We start from the raw sequence: 20,307 nt of genomic DNA, 5'->3' as shown, positions 1-20,307 counted from the left end.
GGAAATTATAGGCTCCTGAGTGTGTGTGTGTGTGTGTGTGTGGAGTGAGAATGAGAGAAAGACTAGGTACATGAAGAGGGAGCGACGAAGGAGCCCCTAAAACATTATGCAGGAAAAGGGTTGGGAGGGATGAGCAAAGCAAAAATTCCCCGTCCGGAGAGGATTTTTTAAACATGTTCCACATCCCGCAGACATTACATCACATACTGTTAAACCAAGTAATCACAGGTTTGGTGATTAATGGTCAAAAGACTGGGTGAGGGGTTTGACTGATCTGTTTGACTAGGTTAAAGGTGCTGCCTTATTTTGTGTTACTTCCGTTATGCTTTGTGAAATCCCATGACCTTTGATGTGAGAAGGTGGGCGACACCTGTTTCTCTGCATGTCTGACCACAGGCTGTGGTTTTGTGACTGTGACATGCAGCATTTCAACAGTATCGGTCCAATCACAGACTATTTTCACCACAGAAACATGTTTGCAGGAAGACATTTCACAAGAGGCAGTGAAAGCGGTAGCTGCGTGCGCTAGTACATGGATGCTGTTCTTAAAAAAAACACTACCCACTGAAATATGACCTGGTGAGGAAGTTGTTTACATAACTCTGTTTACTGTCTCCACTTCACATGGCAGGAAATGGCTGACAGAACTTGAATGCGAATCACACACGGTTCACGTGATTGTCTGTGGTTTGTTTTTAGTTCAGTAGAATACATCTATTTTAAGTCACGGCACAAACCAGTAATATAGCATGACAATTTTTTATTGATTTGACAAAGCACCTACTGACAAATTTGCTACAGATGATTTTGGACATATTCTCAGCTGCCTGATGTTACCATGACAAAGTTAGACAGGACAAAGTGTTTGAATCTTTTCAGTCAGTATAATCATAAAGAGATCCATCTTCACACTCATCGCAATCATGTGCCACCATATAAGAAAATACGAGGCAAAAACTTAAATATCAACAAGTAAAATATTCGAACAATAAGACAAGAACTGCACCAGGACTTCTATGATATGTATCCATCATGCTTAAATAAAACTTTTCAAAACACTTTGTACTGTAGAGCTCTGCTTTTAATGATATCATCATTATCTAATTGTACCTGCTAGATTCACCACTGTGGTCTGTTCACACATATAAAAACACAAACATTTAAAACCAACTGTAAAAAATAAACAACAAGCTCCATAGGGCATAAATAAGTTACATTACTAGGTCAGTATATAAGGCATACAAAACAACATTCCACACATTAATGCTGAGGTTAATAAGAGAAAAGTGTCAATCAGTGCAACAGTCACACAATGTATAAAACCTTCTGAGGTACAAGGTTGTTCAACTTGACACCGAACATTAAAGTTGGCCTAACATCAAATTTCTAATTGGCCTAAATCAAAATCACTGTTGCATTGCAACCAATCACAAGTTCTCATCCAAAAAAGGAAATAAAACATTCAGTGTTCAGGACTTTCATTTATTTCAAGGCACCATCCAGGTACGCCCGCATCTTCTCTCTGTGGGGCTGGGTGAAGCAGTGGGCGATGGCCTGCTCCGTTTCCCGGATCCGCCTCCGGAAGCGGTCCCGGTCTCGTGCCATTTCTTCCCAGTGTCCTTTACGAGACGCCTGTCGAGCGAATGGCCATGTCCGCATGACGTGGACTTGGACAAGAGGAGAAAATCGCACCTGAAATCCAGAGGAAGATGAGTTCAATGCATTTTGTCAAAACGACAAACTTTGTGATTAAGTGGAAAACATAATTAAGAAACAAATACTTTCCCAACAGTTCTTAGATGTGTACTCAACACAAGAGTTTGACTCACTCTGTAATAGAGAACTAATTGACAAGGTATTCAAAGTGACTCTGCAATACTGCTGCAACTTCTTTTTGTCTATGTGGAGGGCAAACTCCCTGCTGACTCGCTGGAGTCACATGACTGGATTAGTCATGACGACAAGCCGCGTTGCTAACCGACAAACAACAACTCAGTCTAACACACTGAGCAGCACAGTGTGTGTCAGCTGAATCAGGAAATAACCCTTATCTTCCACATTCAGTCTCACAGGAGGCTGCAACAGTCAGCAGAGGACACTCCCTTGTGATATTAATGTGCTAACTTAAAATATGGGATCGCGTGCTCTTCTGTATCTACTTAGGCCAAAAAGGAGTCATCTACCCATAGATCAAAGCTGTATTTCTTAGTTTTTGAAATACTGTAGACATTAGGTTTTCACTTGATATCCCAAAACATGTTTTTCTAACAGTCTATATTGTTTTCTATTTAAGCTCTTTAGCCTACAGAGGAATAAAGCCTTGATGTATCAAAGCCTATTTGAATACTCTGCAGTATTTACAGAGTAGACTATTTTTATTTCAAACTCTGCAGGGGACTCATTTAATGCTTCATCTAATCCTGTCTGGCAACCAGTTAGCTATAACTTGTTATCAGACAATCACCTTTTTCTGGGTGGTGCTGGTCTTGCTTTCCTTTGTCTCCCCTGGAGGTGTCTGAGGTGTCTGTCCAGGTCTTCTCCAGGGCACCAGTGTTTTGTCTGGATGGGAATGACGCTTTAGGCGCCTCTCTGGCAGTGAGGGCTTGGTGGCTCTGGATTTTCGGGGTGTTTTTGCCTCTTTTTCACATTTCTTGCCCTTCGTGGGTGGATTTTTCGTGTGGTGAACATCACGGGCATCCGGATCTTTCTCAGACTGGAGTGCTGGTTTTGGGGAGCTCTGGAGGCAGGCCTGAAAGTTGAGTGGGTGGAATGGGTCATCCTTCTGGCAGAGAGATCGCCACAGGTGCTCTTCTTCATCGTCCTCAGATGGAGGACAGCTGCGCTCCTTCTCCTCAGTGTCTGTGTTTGACTTGGAGTGAGGTGCACGAATTGAGGCCTGTTCTTTAGAGACTGTGGTGGTGGTGGTTTGAGGAGACACGCTGCTGACTGTGCATGCACTAAAGCACATGGGATTGTAGGGGTCTGCAGGACTGCTGAAGAAATCCCAAAGCCTCTCGCTCTCCTCCTTGTCAATGTCGGGACTCGAACTGTCCGAACTGGCCCAACTGCTCTCGCTGTCAGAGCGACTGACCCAGATCTTCAGGGCTCGAGAACCCAACATCTCCCCGCTGGCCTTGCTCACTGACATACGGTCAGTATCACTGCTGTCTGTTGCTTCGCTTTTACTTTTCCCCATGTTTGTGTTTGTTGAAATACACGCAGAGAAAAAGAAGGGGTTGTAAGGATCACTAGATTTTGACAGAGACTCCCACAGCGCCTTACTTTCCTCACTGTCAAATTCTACTGCGTTCTGGTCTTCCTCACTACTCCAGTGAGAGCTTCTCTCCTCTTCTGAGGTGTCCTGTTTGAAAACTTTCTCCTTTGAAATATCCTGTTTGAAGGCTTTCTCACTTCTGTGGCAGGCCTCGCTTGAACCAGAGCCGTCGCTGTTCGACACAAAGATGTTCCAGTCACCAGGGAAGCCCATTTTCCAGGTGGACTGGTGTCCGAGAAAGATGCCCTCTTCTTTCCCAGCCGTTCTAGACACAAAGTCGTCCACTAGTCCGCAGCAGAGGTCGTCAGCACGCAGACTGGACAGCAGGGCCTCAGCAGTGGATTTCCCAGTGAAGGGATCACCAACATCAGCACAGAAGTTAGATAGGGGATTTGAACCGCCGACCATGACTCCGTTGTCTCCGTCAAACAACGAGGAGAACAGGAAGGATTCAGTTGGGTTTGTCGCCGTGCTCATGTGCTGGATGTGCTGACCTGTCTCGTCTGTGATTCTCACGTGGACCTCAAACCTGAACATCTGGAAAACTGAAAAAAAAAAGGAAAGAAAAACAAGACAGTGTTAGCATGGCATGAAATTAAACAAAAAATGATGAAGCTACATTCTGTAAAGGAGTAATGATTGTCTCCTTTAAGTCAAATACCATTAAAAACAAAACAGCTTTTGGCTCTTTGTTTACTGCTTATTTCAAATAAGCTAAAACCCAAGCCAATATGTACAGCAGGCACATATTCATTCATTCATCCTTTGACCTTCTGCATGTATTTGTAGGATGGTCATGTGCTGTGGGTGAATAATGCTTAAAGCTGGATGGGGAAAAAAATATGATGATCATCAGCAGACTGTCACTTGTTGTTTATATCACCTGTTACTTGGTTTAGCTGCTGCTCATCACGTCGGAAAACAGAGCTGTGATTTTCAGCGAGTACTTTCAGTTATTGCAGGCATTAATCCAGGTGGCAGTTTATTCTTCGTCCAGATGAAAGAGGACACTGTATTTTCTTTGCATTGTCAAATTCTAGCAGCAGAATTGTGCATCGTGATTCATAACACAACAATCTTACCATACGTATAACTCGCTATTGGGTACTATAGGGACGTCAATTTACAGAGAATACTACTGAGTTAGCTTGGGAATTACCCTAAAGTGCATTAACTGGAAGAGGACGTAAACACAGCGAAAATTAGCTTATGGCTCTAAAAATAGACAACTGAGTACCACGGACACATGGTTAAAGTAAGCTTTTTATAAGAACGATTATTCTATTGTGAATTGAGGATGTGTCGTTGACGATAGAAATAAAAGGAGAATATCTTACAGTGACTTAACGGTCCCTAGATTTTCCAGTTACAGTGAACACATCACGACGTTTGAACTTTTCCACAATGATAATTGGGGAAGCAATTAAAAAGAACAAAATAACAAGCTTTTTATTTTCTTACCTGACATGAAGGTGTAGTAAATGACCTGAACCAGCAGCCGAAGCTGTTCCCACATCACGGTGAGCATCTGTTTGGTCCAAGGCAGAAGCGCCATCCCTCCGCTACCGAACCTCTCCATCGCTGTTCGATCAGAACCCTTATCGGCACCAACAGTCGTAGCCATTTTTTTTTTTACTTCTTTCCTCTCCTCCTCTTCTGAGACTGTGGCGGTATTGTTAAGAAAAATCCTCACGTATTCTGGTATTCCTCGTCGAAAACCAACAGATTTCGCGTATTTGTCGGTGACAGATTTGCGTCGATGTGCTGTCGCTTCATTTTCCGGCAAGTCTGTGCCATTTTTCGATCTCCTTCGTCAAATGTTCTCATGTATTTTCTCCATGTTTCTCAGTCGTGTGTTATCGTCGTTGTTGTAGTAGAGGTGAATGTCTAGATGTTGCAACGACAGTGGGTAAAATATACAGCTTGACGTCATGCCGCGCTGTGATTGAACGTAGCGGCTGTCACTCGGCGAAGACCCTCCCCCCCATGTTTGCATAACGTCTGACGCGTGGAAAGTGCCCGTAAATTCTTCAGAGTCCCGGAAACCCCTTTTTATAGCTCCTCACGTTCATTTAATGAAAAACAATGGTCCGAAAGAGAAATTGGTGTGATCTTAAGAAATGGGAAGTTCTAAGAAAACGAAAATTCCCAGAGAAATTGTAGTCTCAACTCTACTGTCCCCACAATTATGTCTGTTGAAAGTCAACATGACCATAAATAGAAACTGTGTTCATACCGTGGAGGCGGACGAACTGAGACCCTCTGCGTCTGCTAATGTATCATCGCGACAGTTTCAGAGTACTCAATTACAATAATAAATACTGCATTCAAAATCATACTTATGTAAAAGTATTATCAGCGAAAATGTATAAGTATTCGTTCTGCAATAAAATGTCCACTTTGACTGAATATGACAGTTTCGGTGATACTTGAATAACAATGAATAACCATTTAACGCTTATAGCTGGTCGAAGTGGCACTATTTTAGTTTTAGTTTAGTCCAGTAGCGGTCAGGGTCCTACAAAGAGCCACAAGTTCAATCTAAAGGGTCGTGACATGATGAATGAGGTAGAAATAACAAGCCTGATACACACATTTATTTTTACTTTTACTTTTCACCAGTCTTCGATTTAGTTATTTAAATAAAATCACTGGGAAAGTTTGGGGGAGGAGGAATTACCCTTTAGGGAAATTGCAAATGAAAATGAGCCCCACCCACACAGTTTTTGTAACTTGTGGCATGCCAGAATGGTTGGAGACCACTGAATTAATGTGTTTACTGAGAGCGTTTTTATCTAAAATCTTAATCTGAAAAGTAACTAGTAGCAGAAACGGTCAAAAGTAAAGTTTAAGTATGAAGTAGCATATAATGGAAATACTCAAGTAAAGCACTGTAAAGTTATACTTAAATACAGTAATTGAATAAATGTGCTTAGTTAACATTCCACCACAGAAGCCAAACCCAATGGTTTGTCACTACATCAGTATCGCTAGATGATAAACCGCACTGCAAACATAAGATCTGTGTAACATTTAGTAATAAAGAAAAACAACAACAACAAAAAAACAAAACAATTTCCAATTTAAATGTTTTTATTAATCCAAAAAAGTGTCTTTATGCCACCAGAGCAGAAGCTGTAGAGGACTCACTGTAAACAGAAAGAAAACATACCATTACAGGAAGCACTCCTCAAAATTACCACCAGGATATAAAATGGTAACATTGAAATTTTCCTATTTAACATTTATAAGAAGCATAAAAACCTGCAGCAAATGGTTCATCACACTACAATGTAGTTGGAAGCCAATATAAAGGGTTAATATAGTGTTAATAAAATAATGTACACTATTTGTCAACAATTCTCTTGATAAGACAATTTTTATTATTACAACAGTGTTTTAATATATTGTCCCTCATTATCTGTTTATAGAATCAGCTTCCACTTATGGTTGCCTGCAGGAGGAATTATAGTACATTAAAAAACACTCATCCCTGATTACAGCTACACTGGTGTGTTATAAACCGTTTGTTAAAGGTTTACACTTATTGAGTATAAATGCTAAATAGAGAGAATTGAACTGAAGTGTTGCCAAAAAAATGATATTACTGATGGAGGGAGTGTAGGACTAGTTTACATTGTGAAGAAAATGTGTAAATACAAAATCAAAGTTAGCGTACAAAGAGTCAGGTTGAAACATTAGTATAATCAATGTTACCAATATGATTCTATATGTTTGGTTTCAAGTATAATGACCACAAAAGTCAGACGCTGCAATAGTAGCTAGTCCAATTCCTAACATATAAATGAACTTGGTACAGAACACTGAAGAAAATGTATGATTTCATTGTGTGAAGGGGACTGGCAGAGGTGGCACCAAGTAGCCACTCTGCTAATTTACCTCCAGCTTTTTTTCTAGCACAACAGAAATATCACTACTCTCAATAAATGGAAGAGTAGGACAATGAATTGTGCACTTTCACATGGAATAGATATATGTAATTTTATGAGTTGGTTCATTTCCATAATAAACATGGAATTTACTTTTTGGGATAGAATAGAACCCTTAAACTGACTGGCTTATTTCACTCTAAAGAACATGACAGATGGTACAACCACATACAAAATTAACCAGTCTTTGGCTTGGGCTTAATGTTTTTCAAATCTAAACATAACAAGAATAGGTTTCCAAAGCAGAAACAATACTTACTACTTCCAGTTGGGGGCCAGTACTCTCTTGGTCTTGTAGTAACGGGCCAGCCTGTGGATCCTGCTCTCAATGAGAATCAGGCGGAACTTGGCATCCTTGTCCTGCAAGTCACAAAATGTCATGGGTATGACGTGTCATACATTTTGAAATACTGAAAATGTTAATCCATACATGCAAACCTTTGTTTCTCGTTTCCTGCTTAGTCTGACAATATTCCATTTTGCTACATTAAAAAATAGATCCTAAATCTAAATTTTGAAAAAATGGATTTCAGAAATTTCCACTGAAATTTGTCAACTCCGTTGTAGGAAGCTCAAAACAACTTGCTAAATCTAAGTTATAGCATGGAAAACATTGGACCCCACTTTTTTTGTAACCTGGTCACTCAGAGCTATGAATGGAACCCCCAAAACACTAAGGCAGAGGTATGGTCAGTTCACAGTTTCTGTTTGCTCCCAGACACGGCGGCACTTCTATTTATTCAGCAATTGGGGATATGCATACACAGACATAGTCCACATGTTGGCACTAGAAAACATGACTGCGGCCCTATAGCTGCAAGAAGAACCCCTTCACTTGATGACTGAACATTAAAAAGATCAAAAAAGAAAAGTGTGTGTACCTTTAACATAACGAGAATAGGACCACGGATGGAAAATAAACAGTACATAAATAAGGTTCAGAGCTGCACGCAGACATCTGCTGACCTTTGCAAACTTGGGCTAATGAAGAAATTTACAGCATGTGGTCCTTTCTGGACATGTTGACACGGAAACCATGAATTGAACTTATATAAAAACAGCTGACTCTCCAAATCTTCAGGTAGCAGCAAACTACCACATGAACACCTTTAATGGGATTATATTAGACCCAGGTGTGTAGTCTTGTTATACCTTTCTGTTTCTCTCCAGATGCTTCCTGACTGCCACAGCCTTCTTGATGAGGTGGTAGAGATCCTCAGGCAGGTCAGGGGCCAGACCCTTGGACTTGAGGATCCTCAGGATCTTGTTGCCAGTGACAAAACGTACCTGAGCCACACCATGGGAGTCCCTCAGAATCACACCTGGACAAGGTAACAAACAGACTTGAATCTTGAACACTGTATGTTGTTCTATGCCATGTTAGCTTTATGCATTTGTCATGCCAGCTTCTTTATGCCCAATATTTCAGTAAAACATTGAACAAATGTGTGAGTCAGCAGCTAAACTTGGAGAATCATATACTTCATCAGCTGAGTGTATACTGGGTCTATGGTGCAAACATAATTGATTTGTTTAGATGAACAGTAATATATAAAATGATTCTCTTCATGATCACTAGACAATTTGACAGTGGCCACATGCGATCAAAAATACTATGCAAATGGACACATCCACTTGCTTTTCAAATTTAAAAAAATTTGAACAAATGCAAGTGCAACACAAGGTGCGTTTTAAAAACAGATACATGTCAGCAAACTACACAAACATGTAATACTGGTATGTGCTGTGAGACTCCTGAGGATATCTGCATCCTGCATACCAAGTACCATTAGGGTTCACAGCCTCAGTAGAACAATACATTATGCTGTCATGTTTACTATACATATCCATACAAAAAGACATTAATGAATTACTAGACCTACAGTATCTCATAGAAATGCTTACCAATCTGAGAGGGGGTCAGACCCTTCTTGGCCAGCTTGAAGATCTGCTCTTTGACATCATCGGATGTGAGCTTCAGCCACTACAAATAATGTTTAAATGATTACCGACTGGACAAAACGGTTCAGAAATATTTTTACCGGAGTCATTAAGCGCCAGTTACACATCGTGTACATCGTGAATGTATACTCACAGTGGGAACACTGCGCCTGTAAGGCAGAGCTGACTGGGACAAGCCCTTTCTGCAGAACAAAAAAAGACTAATTAGACGCCTTGGCAGAGTAATATCTGAGTAAACATTACACTCACGTTTAATACCGAAGAAGAAAAATGGTTTACAGCATCCGCAAACCTGAATTTAACGAGGCCCGGCTAATGATAGCTTCATACTCCTTCTACTTAAACTCAATGGTTTACGTTACAGTGGTTCTACTTCATCATCAAAATCAGAAACGTATTATATTTTGGGCTGTGAATGTGTAATATATCACTGTCTTTCACTTTGAAGTTAAAATCGAGCAGGAAAATCGTGGTGAGCCCCGCTAGCCGCTAGCCAATTCTAGCTAGCTGGAGGTGGATGTCGATTGCGAGGGTGAGAGTATTTAAGTCATTTTCTTGCTTCTAAGCCGAATTAGAAAGTTTAATGTGGCCCCCGTCCGTTCATAACAGTTTCATAAGTTATAGCCCATCATAAAATCCGGCCTCGGTGGGCAAAATAACAACTTTAAATGATAAAAAGAGAGCTCACCCGGGAGCGTGCATGCGACCCATGATGGCGGTAGAGGAAGAGAGGCCGCACACGCGACAGAAAATGGTATTTTGCGCCTGCGTCGGAAATGACGCAATGACGCCGAGAGGCGCGTTATTGACGCAGCCGAACGTATTCAGGATAAAGCGTTGTTGCGTTTATAAACGTTTGTTCATAGTGCGTGAAAAACTAAGGATTGTGGGTTATTGAGTGCAGATTGATGGACAAAAATGGCAACGTTATCCATTTAAACCTGCAACACAATTAAGTGTAAGCAATAGGTGAAGGGTTCTGAATACTTTCTGAAACCACTGTGTAATAAATGGCTGGCTGTGAAAAGAGCAGACTGTAATCCAGCTATTGAGGGGTCCACTACCATTTTTAGTTTGGGGATGCACTGTTTTGGTTGTGACACAATATAACTCAAAAGTATCTTGATTTGAAGCTCTAGCCTGCACAGGGGCTCTGTCAGAATATACACTCAAAACTGCAAGCAATTATACTGTGAGCATATTCCTTAAATCTCTGTTTAATTAAAAAGATATTTAAACACAATGAAGCTGTGGCCAAGTTGTGCTCTAGCACACGGTAAACAGATGGTGTATGTGCCTGTGAAATATCATCATCATCCAATGATCTTATCAGTCTGAGCTCAAAAATTGTTTAGAGACCATACAAGCAAGTTGCAAATGTTTGTTTCAAATGTAGGTGAAAGATGGGCATGTACATTTATGGGTAGCCATATAAACTTTCAACCAAAACTTTAAGGGCACACACCCAGTGGCCTTTCCCCAAACTCAAGTCTGAAGGACCTAGGTGGTGACTTCACTGACAGGACATTGTATCCCTGGACCAGTTGGCTAAATGGAGATAGTCCTTTAAATACAGTCAAAGAGGTCTTTCATTTCCCAAACCTACACCTGCATTACTAAATGCAAACAGTACATTGTCCATTGTAGCAATACCATGGAAGTGGTTCAAAAGAACACAAACTTTATGTGAACCCAACACAGTTTATAAAACAGAAACAGAAGTGTCACATCATATTTGTTCCAAAAACATTTAATTTGCTTTAGGAAAGAAGGATTACAGTACACACTGATCCATTCAGGTTACAGGTCACCAATTAAGAATAAATAACTGGCCATGTTAATACAAACTCTGCTTGCTTTCTTTGTACAGTCAGTAAAAGAGTGGATCAAGTCACTAATATTTATAGTGTGAGTGTTGCTCTCAGATCATAATTGTCTTGTAGATCTTCTCTTAAAAAACTTCTCAGATAAACTCATAATTTCTTTATTAAACATTAACAACAACTAGATTTATAGTTAGCGAGTGGAGAGGAAAGCAGCTAATTTCTTGCTCAGGATCTTGTTCCCTTTTTATGAAGATGGTTTAAAGTTGCCTTTTTACAGCTGATCTATGCTCAGTTTGCATCTTCTCACTTAAATATAATAAAACCTGACTGGATCTGGACTTCACTGGCAGTTTATGTTATTGCTATACATTTGGCCAGTTACTCATCATGGCGTCATTACACCACTGTTAGGCACTGGGAGTGAGTGTGGTATTGCTGCCCGAGCTGAAACAGCCTCATGTCCAGACTCTAGTTATAATTCGGTTCCTGAACTGCATTCTGCAAGTCTGAATTGTGGTTTTGAAACCACCTGAAGAAAACTCTGAACTGACTTGTGATCAGCTTTATTGGGCAACCGTAATCTCTTCATCCAGAGCACAGACAAGAACGTGTTCCAAAGCTTATAATACAAATTCCCCTTTAAGGTGTGCTGTGTGAAAATAGTCAAGTAATACCACGAGAGAAAGACCTGGTAGTGTGCATTTAGTGGCAGTCCACTGTTACAAAAAAAAAAAAACCCTTATGATGCCGTTCAGGCACCAGACTTGCTCTGGAAGAACTACTGATATAGCTTTACAGAATATAGAATTTTCTTTAATAAGGACATATCACATTGTTAATAAAATATATATAGCAATAAGGCCAAGTTGAGCATTAAAAAGAGATTGTGAGCACAAACAAAGGCACCCTGTTCAGTTCCCGGTTGGGGAGAGTGGTTTGATTTGCCGTCCTTCTCATTAATTTTGGCACATTCTTGGGGAATCATAAGGTCACTCTTAATTTTCTGGAATCTGGTGTGTTGGACTACTCTACCCAGAAAAGTCTGATGCAGAGCAGGAAACCCTGATGCCTCCTATTTGTCTATATAGAAAATAAACATGGAAAATGTAAAAATGAGCCCCCTTTTCTATTCCTTACAAAATAAATGTGTCAATCTATATATACTCTTCTGCAGGTAAGCCGTTTTGGTCCTCTAATATCAAAATGTACAAAACATTACAGCTCTTCATTATAGTTTAGGAAAAAGAGAAACAAAATAAGTGGAGATTGCTTGTCACAGAAACAATCTTGATTAGTTAAAGAGGGAGAGAAAAATAGTGAAGAATGGAGAGCGGGTTCCCCTTTGAGAGTGAGTGAATCGGCCTGTTCGGTCGCCCTTTGTGGGTGCGTCTGAAGGAGTTTGTATTCTGTATCCATATCATATGGGATTAACCTCAGAGGCAACATGTGTTCAGCCTTGTCTGAAGTTGTATGGTTGCCATGATGAAGTGCTGCTACTGATCAGTTCAAAACATATGGACTTGGCGATAAATGTTTTTCAGCAACAAGCACTGCTGTCATCCAGCCACAACGGTGATCATAAGAGAGAGCCATGAGAAAGCAACGGTCGATTTGGTTTGTTAGATGTGAAATAAAAATATCACTGCTTGTACTTCAAATCTGATGATGTCACAAATCCCAGAAAAAAAAAACAAATCAGGGTCCAGACCTCCAAGCTCTAAAGTAGTATTTTTATCATGAACTGAAAACTGAGGTGACCAGTATTTTCAAGTGAGGCCGCATCTGCCGCCTTTCCCATATGATGTGAATGCAGATTTTGTCTGGACAGTCGATCCCGGCTTCATGGAAGAGGCAGGTGGGGGTTAGAAGTAGGGGACGGCCGTAAGTTTGTACCACTTGACCGTCTCCTTGCTGAGGTCAAAGTCTTTGAGTCTGAGCGTGATGCCGCCCAGAAAGTAGTTCTCACGCAGCGACTCGGCACTGAGCACGCTCAGCTGCAGCTCCCGCAGGCCCAGGGTTTCCTTGCTGTAGCCACTGTACACCAGCTGTGGACAAAGAGGATGAAGAAGTGAGTGAAGGGTCTGAGCTGGTTATTGGCCATGAAGTTCTTATTTGGGTCAGCTGTTTGCATGTACCTTGGACCTGGATGACCTAGTTAACCACATATCCTTATTAAAAGGAAAACTTAAAAGCATATAATATTTACTTTTCTCAAACCAAACCCTGAGTTCAGGAACTATAAATATATAAATGGAGGCAATAATATTCATGAATTCCTAACCATCTCATTGAACGTAGGGTTCCTGGTTTTCCTCGAGATCTTTGTCTTGCGTTTGGAAGTCTTATGTGGATCTGGAAGCAGGTAGGTTTTCACATAAGGGTTGGGATCTGTTCCATCTTCAGAAACCTGAGGGGCACAAGATACAGTATCAGTGTATCAGTGTGACAACAGACAGATAAAACAAGAACTGAACAGTGTAACTATCTGTCAAAGCAGAATGGCGGGATGTGTATGAAGTCATTGCCGTGGTTTACCAGATCTCTGATGTGCATGACCATGATGAAGAGTGTGCTGTTCCTGTAGGAGATTGAGAGTTTCACTTCTCCTTCCACTCGACCAGAGGTGGGACTCAGCGGAGGCTCTGCAACAGTCAAATATTACACATCACATTCATCAATTCGGAATTACAAGAAAATACAAATTCTTTCACAAGGGTACAGTTCAAATGACAAATATGAATCTTCTGCTATTTATGTTCCTTCTATGTAAGAAAGAACATTTTATCTGGCTCTATGTTGCCACTTTTTTTTTGCTACAGTGAATTAACTCTTCTAATGTAAAAAAAAAAAACTATCCAAGCTCAGGGTAAGGAGTTTTTTTTTGCCCCAATAGTGGTCATCTATCAATTTTCATCCCCAAAACATTTCTGATTATACTACCTAGTCTCAGGTGGCTACAGAGTTAAAACTGTCCTTGTTGCCCAATAACAAAAATAATTAAGGTTATCAACACAAATTTGAACTGTTTAAAAACATAAGATAAATATAATAATTTGTATAGAAACCAAAACCATGCACAGAATGTGAAGTATGACACATACTTAAAGAACGGAAACGAAAAGTGCAGGTATTTACCTGGTGCTTTGGGCGTGGCATCTAAACCTTCTGTCTTGTCATCTCGTGCAATTGGATGAAAGAAGGTGTAGATCAGGTCACACTAGAAACAGAAAACATGGGATTACGTCACTGCCAAGGATTGGTATTGCTACCATTATCCCACTTAGTTTACTGATTACTGTGTGTGTGTGTGTGTGTGTGTGTGTGTGTACCTGAGTGACCTCTGTGGAGCTCCTCATCAGGTTGTGGACATAGTTGTTGAGCTCCAGCTTCCTCTTGGCTGCCACTTCTTTAATGTGGGTGCGACCGAGAACCATTTTGTTAGGGAAACTAGAGACAAGGAGAGAGCCAGGGCACATTTACTATTTCACAGAAACGGATGTAGCTCTCCTCTTGAGGTAGCATTTGCAAAGACACCTGAAAAGTTACAGGGGAAAAGTTAAGTGGGCTATAATGTTTATGAAGTTTGGGAGTATTAGTCCATCCAGCATAAGGTAAAGGTGTGATTCTTTCTCCCAAAAACACACCCTTTAACTTGATAAACACACACTGTGATAAGCCTTGATGTGTCACTAAATAAATGTGCTGTATCACTGACTCCTATTAAGGAAATCAGATCAGTAATAGAGATATTAAGGGGCTGGGGGGGTTACAGCTGAGGCGATGCCCTACCTCGGCAGCTTCCAGAGAGGGAAAAGTATGGTCAGTTTGTTGTGGAGCTCCTGGAACTCATCAAAAGTGCGGAAAACAAACTGGGGCTCATTCTGACCTTCCCTCAGGATCCTCACCACATACGTCTGCACAGAGACGACAGAGAGGGAGACAGCCATGCATCAGGTGTCAGTACGTTTCCAGTTCACAAACAGATGGAAAGGTAAGTAGCTTTAAGACAAATGTGACACAGCAGGACTCACATAATGCTTGTCGGGGTTGTATCTCTTCTGAAAGGAGAAGATGGAGGCGTGGAGGATGCGGCCCTCCTGTTTCAGGGTGTAAGTCTTGGGGGAGAAAGACAGAATGGGCTCGTCACTGGCCGGCAGACCGGAGAATCGTAGCTGGGCGAGATTATGGATGAAGAAGTTGAACTTGGTGGCCACACTGCCCAGACTGGACTCAATTAGCCTGGAGACAATGGGGTAAGAGAGGAACAAAAGGAGACAATGAAGGGGAAATAAGAGACATGAGGTACAGATGAGACACAAGCACAAATTGCAAAATATGCTGTTTAGACCTTTAAGGAAATGTTATCAAATTACATTTTCTGTCAACAGGCTTTGTTCCAATCCAGCCTGACTGGTATTAGAAAAACAAGGTCCACCTGATACTGCTTCTACTGTGTCAGGAGTTTTGCTTGTTGTAATGTGAGACAGCGCCTACTCTTGTCCTTCCTATGCCTATACTGCCACCTGGTGGATCTTCAGTTTGTAGCAGCAAGAAAAAAAATGTCCTAGAACTCACTGTACTCAGAATAACAGGTTTGTCCAAAATAGCAGTTGTGCACATGGAAGAAGTGGAGACAGCTGTTTTAGGATCGGGGAAAGGGAGAAGAGCAGTTGTGGTGTGTCACCTGGTGAAGAAGATAGTTGCCTCAGCGTCTGTGTTGTGGGGCTGCAGTGCATCAAACACGTACTTTAGATCCTGAGAGCCCGTCAGCTCTGGGAGGCCTGACGACGTCATCTGTGACACACAATGAGAAGAGATGAGCACGAGGCCAAATACAATTTTTGAGTTATTCATTTCCAAAGTAGTTTAAGCAGATGTACCTATTTATTACCCCTCACCCTGTACAGTAAGATTATTAAGATTACATTCTACATCTAACATAACAATTAAGACTTAATCTTCAAAACAGTGCATATCCACGTTAAAGAACCACTTTCCCTTTTAGACATACAACAAACAGCAAAAACTCTTTTCAGAAACGACATCAAGCAGCCACCTGTGCTACAGAATATTCAATAAACTGACATTTCCAGGACAACAGTGAAGCACTAATTTATTATCAAGGCCCTGCTGCAACAGCACTGCTCTTTGTTTGCATCATACACGTCTTGGTATTGTGGTTCTTGCAGGTGCAAAAGAAAATGTTGCAGCTAAACGGGGAGGCTGCATCAAAAAGGAGGTCAAAACTGCTGAGACTCAAAAAACAAACAAACAAACAGAAAAACAAAACTAATCTGAAGACAGAAAAGGTAGTATGGTAGTTATCAAGTCAACAGAATAAAAATACAAGAACAAGAATCTAGAACAACAACTCTACAACCAAAATTTCAACCAGGACAAATGTCAACTGCCCATCCTTCTCTGTCTCACCAGTGACAACAGGTTGAGGAAAAGCCCGGAGTGCTTGCGGATGAGGTTGTAGGCCTGACAACACAAGTCTACAAACAGCTGGAAACGACTGGTGGGACGCTCGCCTCCATTGATGACGTACGCCATGTCAGAGGTCAGAACGAACGGAGCTCGGTCCCTGATGGGAAAGAAGGAGGGGAGAGGATTCAGATTCAGCTTCTGAGGAGCAGAGAAGTTAGAAAAAAAGGGTTTGTGGGTCATATTTCTTTGGTTCAAATCCCTGGGAAGATCTGGATTAGGAAAGTGAAAGCACTTCTTCACCTATAACACAACAGTGTTACAAAGGGGCAGCCTTCAGCAAGTTACTGCAAAACCTCGATGTACTTCAGTGAAGATGCTTAGAGGCCAAAAATGGAAATGCGGTGTGGTTGTAGGGCAGCCCACCTGGACAGATCCCAGCAGGGTATGTCTGTGAATGTGTGAGCTATGAACCAGGTCATGCTTGAAAACACATTAATCTTGCTCTATAGCAAAACCTACTGTATTTCTCCTACACCTGAAACTCAGAAGCGAATCGTGGGTCATTGAGTTTCTTGCTGAGCAGCTTACCAAACGATGATGATGATAATAATTGTAATGGGTTCAGTCACCAACGGGTCAATCTGCCAACAACTTTATGTACTCCTTTAGGATTGCATGATAGGGTTTCCCATTGAAATCAGCTGATACGGGACCTTTAACCTACACTCTGATGACTATGAACATCCTGGTACACCACCTTATAAACCCTGATAACGCACCAAAGCACATTTTATCTGACATGCGCTTGCACACGTGCATGCACACGACCAAGCACACGACCAAGCACCAAAGGGCACATCTGATTTTCACCTTTTGAAGCTGCCAAACATCTGGGCGTGGCCCAGGAACTTGCCAAAGTCGATGTGGAACATGTGGCCAGTGGAGCGCAGCATGATGTTGTCATTGTGACGATCACAGATACCCAGTACGTAGGTTGCAACACAACATCCCGCACATGAGTAGATGAAGTTCTCTGATGCCTAAAAAGAAGAAGAAGAGAGAAAGAGTGTAATGTAGCTTTGGCTGATTTTGTTAAGGAGGATAAAAGCCTAAATGCTTGAGAGGGAAGTGAAGCTTCTGACAAGAGATACAAGAGGTATTCCCAACATTTCAACAGGTTTTAAGAAAATCCAGAAATGATGAAACTATTTTGAGTGTGGCAAAAGAACACACTGCAGTCAATAGCCTCAAAAAACAGCAGAGCTTCATCTAGTGACAAGTTTATTCCTGCGTCCTGCTTAACTTCCAAGATTTTCAGAGTCAGAGGTTATCAGCTGGGGGTAAGGTTTCACATTTATAGGTTTATAGTGTAAAAGGTCATTCAGTTTTACTCTTGCCATAAACTTCAAGAGTCCTTTAACAATGTGTTTTAACTCCTACACAGGAGTTAAAACACACACATAAAACACACTCTCCTACTGTGTCACAAGAAAAGTCTGGTTTTAATGTCTGAGCCATTTTTTTTACCACTTCTGATTTATATCATAAGACTAGATTGAAAAGCATGGATGTGAAATGAATACTCTGTCAAATGTTTGTTAAATGTAAAGCTTATTTAGAAACAATGACTGCAACTATACTGTGCAGTCAGTCAATTAAAAAAAAAAAACATAAACATGATGGGATTCTATTTTTTCTGTCATCAACAGCTGCTGTGGGTTTACAGTAGTAGCTCCTCAGCTGTTCTCCTTTAATTGCACATGTGCAGGCACATCCTTCATCTGTGTACCTTCTCATACTCGTCCTCAGCGGGGTTGTACTTGCGGAGCCACTCTGCCAACGGTTTGTCCTTAAAGGATCCGGTGACGCCGTACTCCACCTGGATCTTTCTCAGGGTGTCAGAGGACGGCACCAGCTCCACCATACCTGGACAAGACATCACAGCTTTTATTCAAACAATGCGAGCACACCTAACATTACAAAAACGTCTGCGCAATGCTCAGTGTGCCTGTGCTGTGGTCCGAGGGACACATTCAAAAGTTGACTGATTTTAGTGTGTCTGTATGTGTTTGTCTGTTACCTTTGTCTTTGCCAGTGGAGATGCATTTGAAGTTGACGATGCGGAGGTCCAGGCCCTCCTGCAGCCAGATGCGGTCCATGATGCGGATCATCTGAAGAGCCAACATGTCCTGCCTCAGGTCTTCTCCAACCTGATGCACAATCAGACAGGCAGACAGACAGAGAGAGAGAGACAGAGCAGGAGAGACAGAGATGACAATAAAACTCTGCACTTTTGTTATTACTGGCTGGGTATTACTTCAGCCACCAGGGGGCGCAAGGTTTGATGAGAAGCATGTCAACGGTTGGTCACAAGTTTTGATGTACTTGATAACTACTGCACAGTTTAAACTGATGATGTGTGAAAGATGCACAGGAACCGGTTCTCACGTATTTCTTTAAATAACTGATGGCTTTTCACAGAGGCATTTTCCATTTTTGTGTGCGTGTGTGTTGTGTACATGTCTTTCTGTGGTTGTGTGGACAAACTGTGGCTCGAAACCATAATTGTGAGGACGGGTTTACCAGTCCTCGCACCTTCAAAGGGCTGTTTAATGGTTATGACTTGGTTTTAAGGTTCAGGTTAGAATCAGGTTTAGGTTAAGATTAGAGTAAAGGTTGGGGTCAGGCATTTAGTTGTGATGGTAAAGGTTAGGGTAAGGGGCTATGGGACGTATTTTGTCAAAGAGCGTCCTCACAACTGCAGAAAGACCCAAATGTGTGCGTGTGTGCGAGTGCACAGCACCTTGAACATAACATTGATCTCTTCTCCCAGTGGGTCGGCGTTGACCAGGGCCAACTTGAGGGGAACTGCGTTGGAGTTGAAGAAGGAACAGGCCTACACACACCCAAATAAACACACAGTATGATTTTATCTTCTGCATTACATCACACTGTTTTCTCAGATCATGCAATATAACAGGATGTACAACAGGATCTAAACATGTCTTTCTTTATTGTTCAAAAATGTCACTGTTCAGTGACAGATTTCTGTCTGGATAATTCAAACACACCGATGTGGACAGATAAAACAGTAAAGGAACTGGTCTCAGTGATTTACATTTAAGGGATCCAATAATATCAAGTGTAACTGAGAGTTTGCATTTAATTACCAATTAAACAATAACTGCTTCTATAAAGTATGAGTAACGCAGGCTGCTGAACAAGAGTAGGAAGGTCTGATTAAAAGCTACTTTAACTCCCACAACACCTTTACTGCCAAGCAGTGATCCCTCCTGTACATGCAGATATTAGAGGGTGTACCATCTGAAGGATCTCATTATCTATGATGAATATCTGTATGATATTCGAAAATATGTGCATGCACGTGTTTTATATTTTGGGCAAACTGCAGTTTAATGAGCTAATTTCTTCTGTGGCTTAAAGCTCAGAGGTTCTACAAAAGAGAATGTGGTTGTTTTCCTGTTTCCTGGCCAACAGTTGCAGTCTCGACTGCAGCTGGGATTTTCTTGTTCTCCTGCTTTCTGCGTATTCATATTCAGAGTTACTGTTAGGAATTCAGTACTGTTAGTCCTTTGTAGATCAGGTTTATAAAACTGAACAAAATAAAGAGAATAGATTTAGATTTTGTTTGTGCAAAATTGTTGTGAATTTTTAGGGCCTGTGTATTTTGTGTGTGTGTGTATGTGTTACCTTGATGTTCAGTTCCTTGGCCACCAGACTTGGGCTCAGGGGCAGTCGGCAGGAGTTCCTTTGGAAAAAGTTCTGAACATTTTCAAGGCCCTCCTGCAGTGCCACCTGAAAACACACACACACACGCACGCACGCACAAAAACCCACGCACAGC

At 41.4% G+C, this 20,307-nt stretch overlaps 3 protein-coding genes and 1 non-coding gene across 5 annotated transcripts in view; all 4 read right to left on the bottom strand.

The window, feature by feature from the left end:
- Positions 1-745: 745 nt before the first annotated feature.
- ppp1r15b (protein phosphatase 1, regulatory subunit 15B) lies at positions 746-5,159 on the bottom strand. The gene is made up of 3 exons (XM_041039044.1): positions 4,736-5,159; positions 2,465-3,819; positions 746-1,692 (listed from the first exon to the last, which is right to left on the bottom strand). Exons 1-3 carry the CDS (start codon positions 4,896-4,898, stop codon positions 1,483-1,485), a joined length of 1,728 nt encoding a protein of 575 aa, XP_040894978.1. The 5' UTR covers positions 4,899-5,159; the 3' UTR covers positions 746-1,482.
- Positions 5,160-6,349: 1,190 nt separating this feature from the next.
- Positions 6,350-9,971, bottom strand: rps13 (ribosomal protein S13). Its single transcript, XM_041039118.1, has 6 exons — positions 9,875-9,971; positions 9,320-9,368; positions 9,130-9,208; positions 8,377-8,546; positions 7,484-7,584; positions 6,350-6,423 (listed from the first exon to the last, which is right to left on the bottom strand). Exons 1-6 carry the CDS (start codon positions 9,895-9,897, stop codon positions 6,390-6,392), a joined length of 456 nt encoding a protein of 151 aa, XP_040895052.1. The 5' UTR covers positions 9,898-9,971; the 3' UTR covers positions 6,350-6,389.
- On the bottom strand, positions 7,119-7,250 carry LOC121182770. Its single transcript, XR_005894169.1, has one exon. It is a non-coding gene; the product is annotated as a small nucleolar RNA SNORA19 (small nucleolar RNA).
- A 775-nt stretch (positions 9,972-10,746) lies between the features above and the next one.
- Positions 10,747-20,307, bottom strand: part of pik3c2a (phosphatidylinositol-4-phosphate 3-kinase, catalytic subunit type 2 alpha) — a 42,686-nt gene continuing 33,125 nt past the window's right edge. For both annotated transcript variants that reach the window (XM_041037660.1, XM_041037661.1), the window contains exons 20-33: positions 20,154-20,258; positions 19,246-19,338; positions 18,523-18,652; positions 18,232-18,368; positions 17,313-17,482; positions 16,443-16,599; positions 15,697-15,806; positions 15,044-15,251; positions 14,802-14,926; positions 14,342-14,459; positions 14,148-14,229; positions 13,548-13,654; positions 13,294-13,419; positions 10,747-13,057 (exon numbers count right to left, since the gene is read on the bottom strand). In XM_041037660.1, coding sequence (XP_040893594.1) covers positions 12,875-13,057; positions 13,294-13,419; positions 13,548-13,654; positions 14,148-14,229; positions 14,342-14,459; positions 14,802-14,926; positions 15,044-15,251; positions 15,697-15,806; positions 16,443-16,599; positions 17,313-17,482; positions 18,232-18,368; positions 18,523-18,652; positions 19,246-19,338; positions 20,154-20,258 — 1,851 coding nt within the window. In that variant the 3' untranslated portion in view covers positions 10,747-12,874. The remainder of the gene's footprint in view (positions 13,058-13,293; positions 13,420-13,547; positions 13,655-14,147; positions 14,230-14,341; positions 14,460-14,801; positions 14,927-15,043; positions 15,252-15,696; positions 15,807-16,442; positions 16,600-17,312; positions 17,483-18,231; positions 18,369-18,522; positions 18,653-19,245; positions 19,339-20,153; positions 20,259-20,307) is intronic.

Source organism: Toxotes jaculatrix, chromosome 5, assembly GCF_017976425.1.
Source record: "Toxotes jaculatrix isolate fToxJac2 chromosome 5, fToxJac2.pri, whole genome shotgun sequence".
NCBI lineage: Eukaryota > Metazoa > Chordata > Actinopteri > Toxotidae > Toxotes > Toxotes jaculatrix.
The sequence above is the reverse complement of the archived record's forward strand: the minus strand, read 5'-3'. Positions and strand labels throughout refer to the sequence as shown.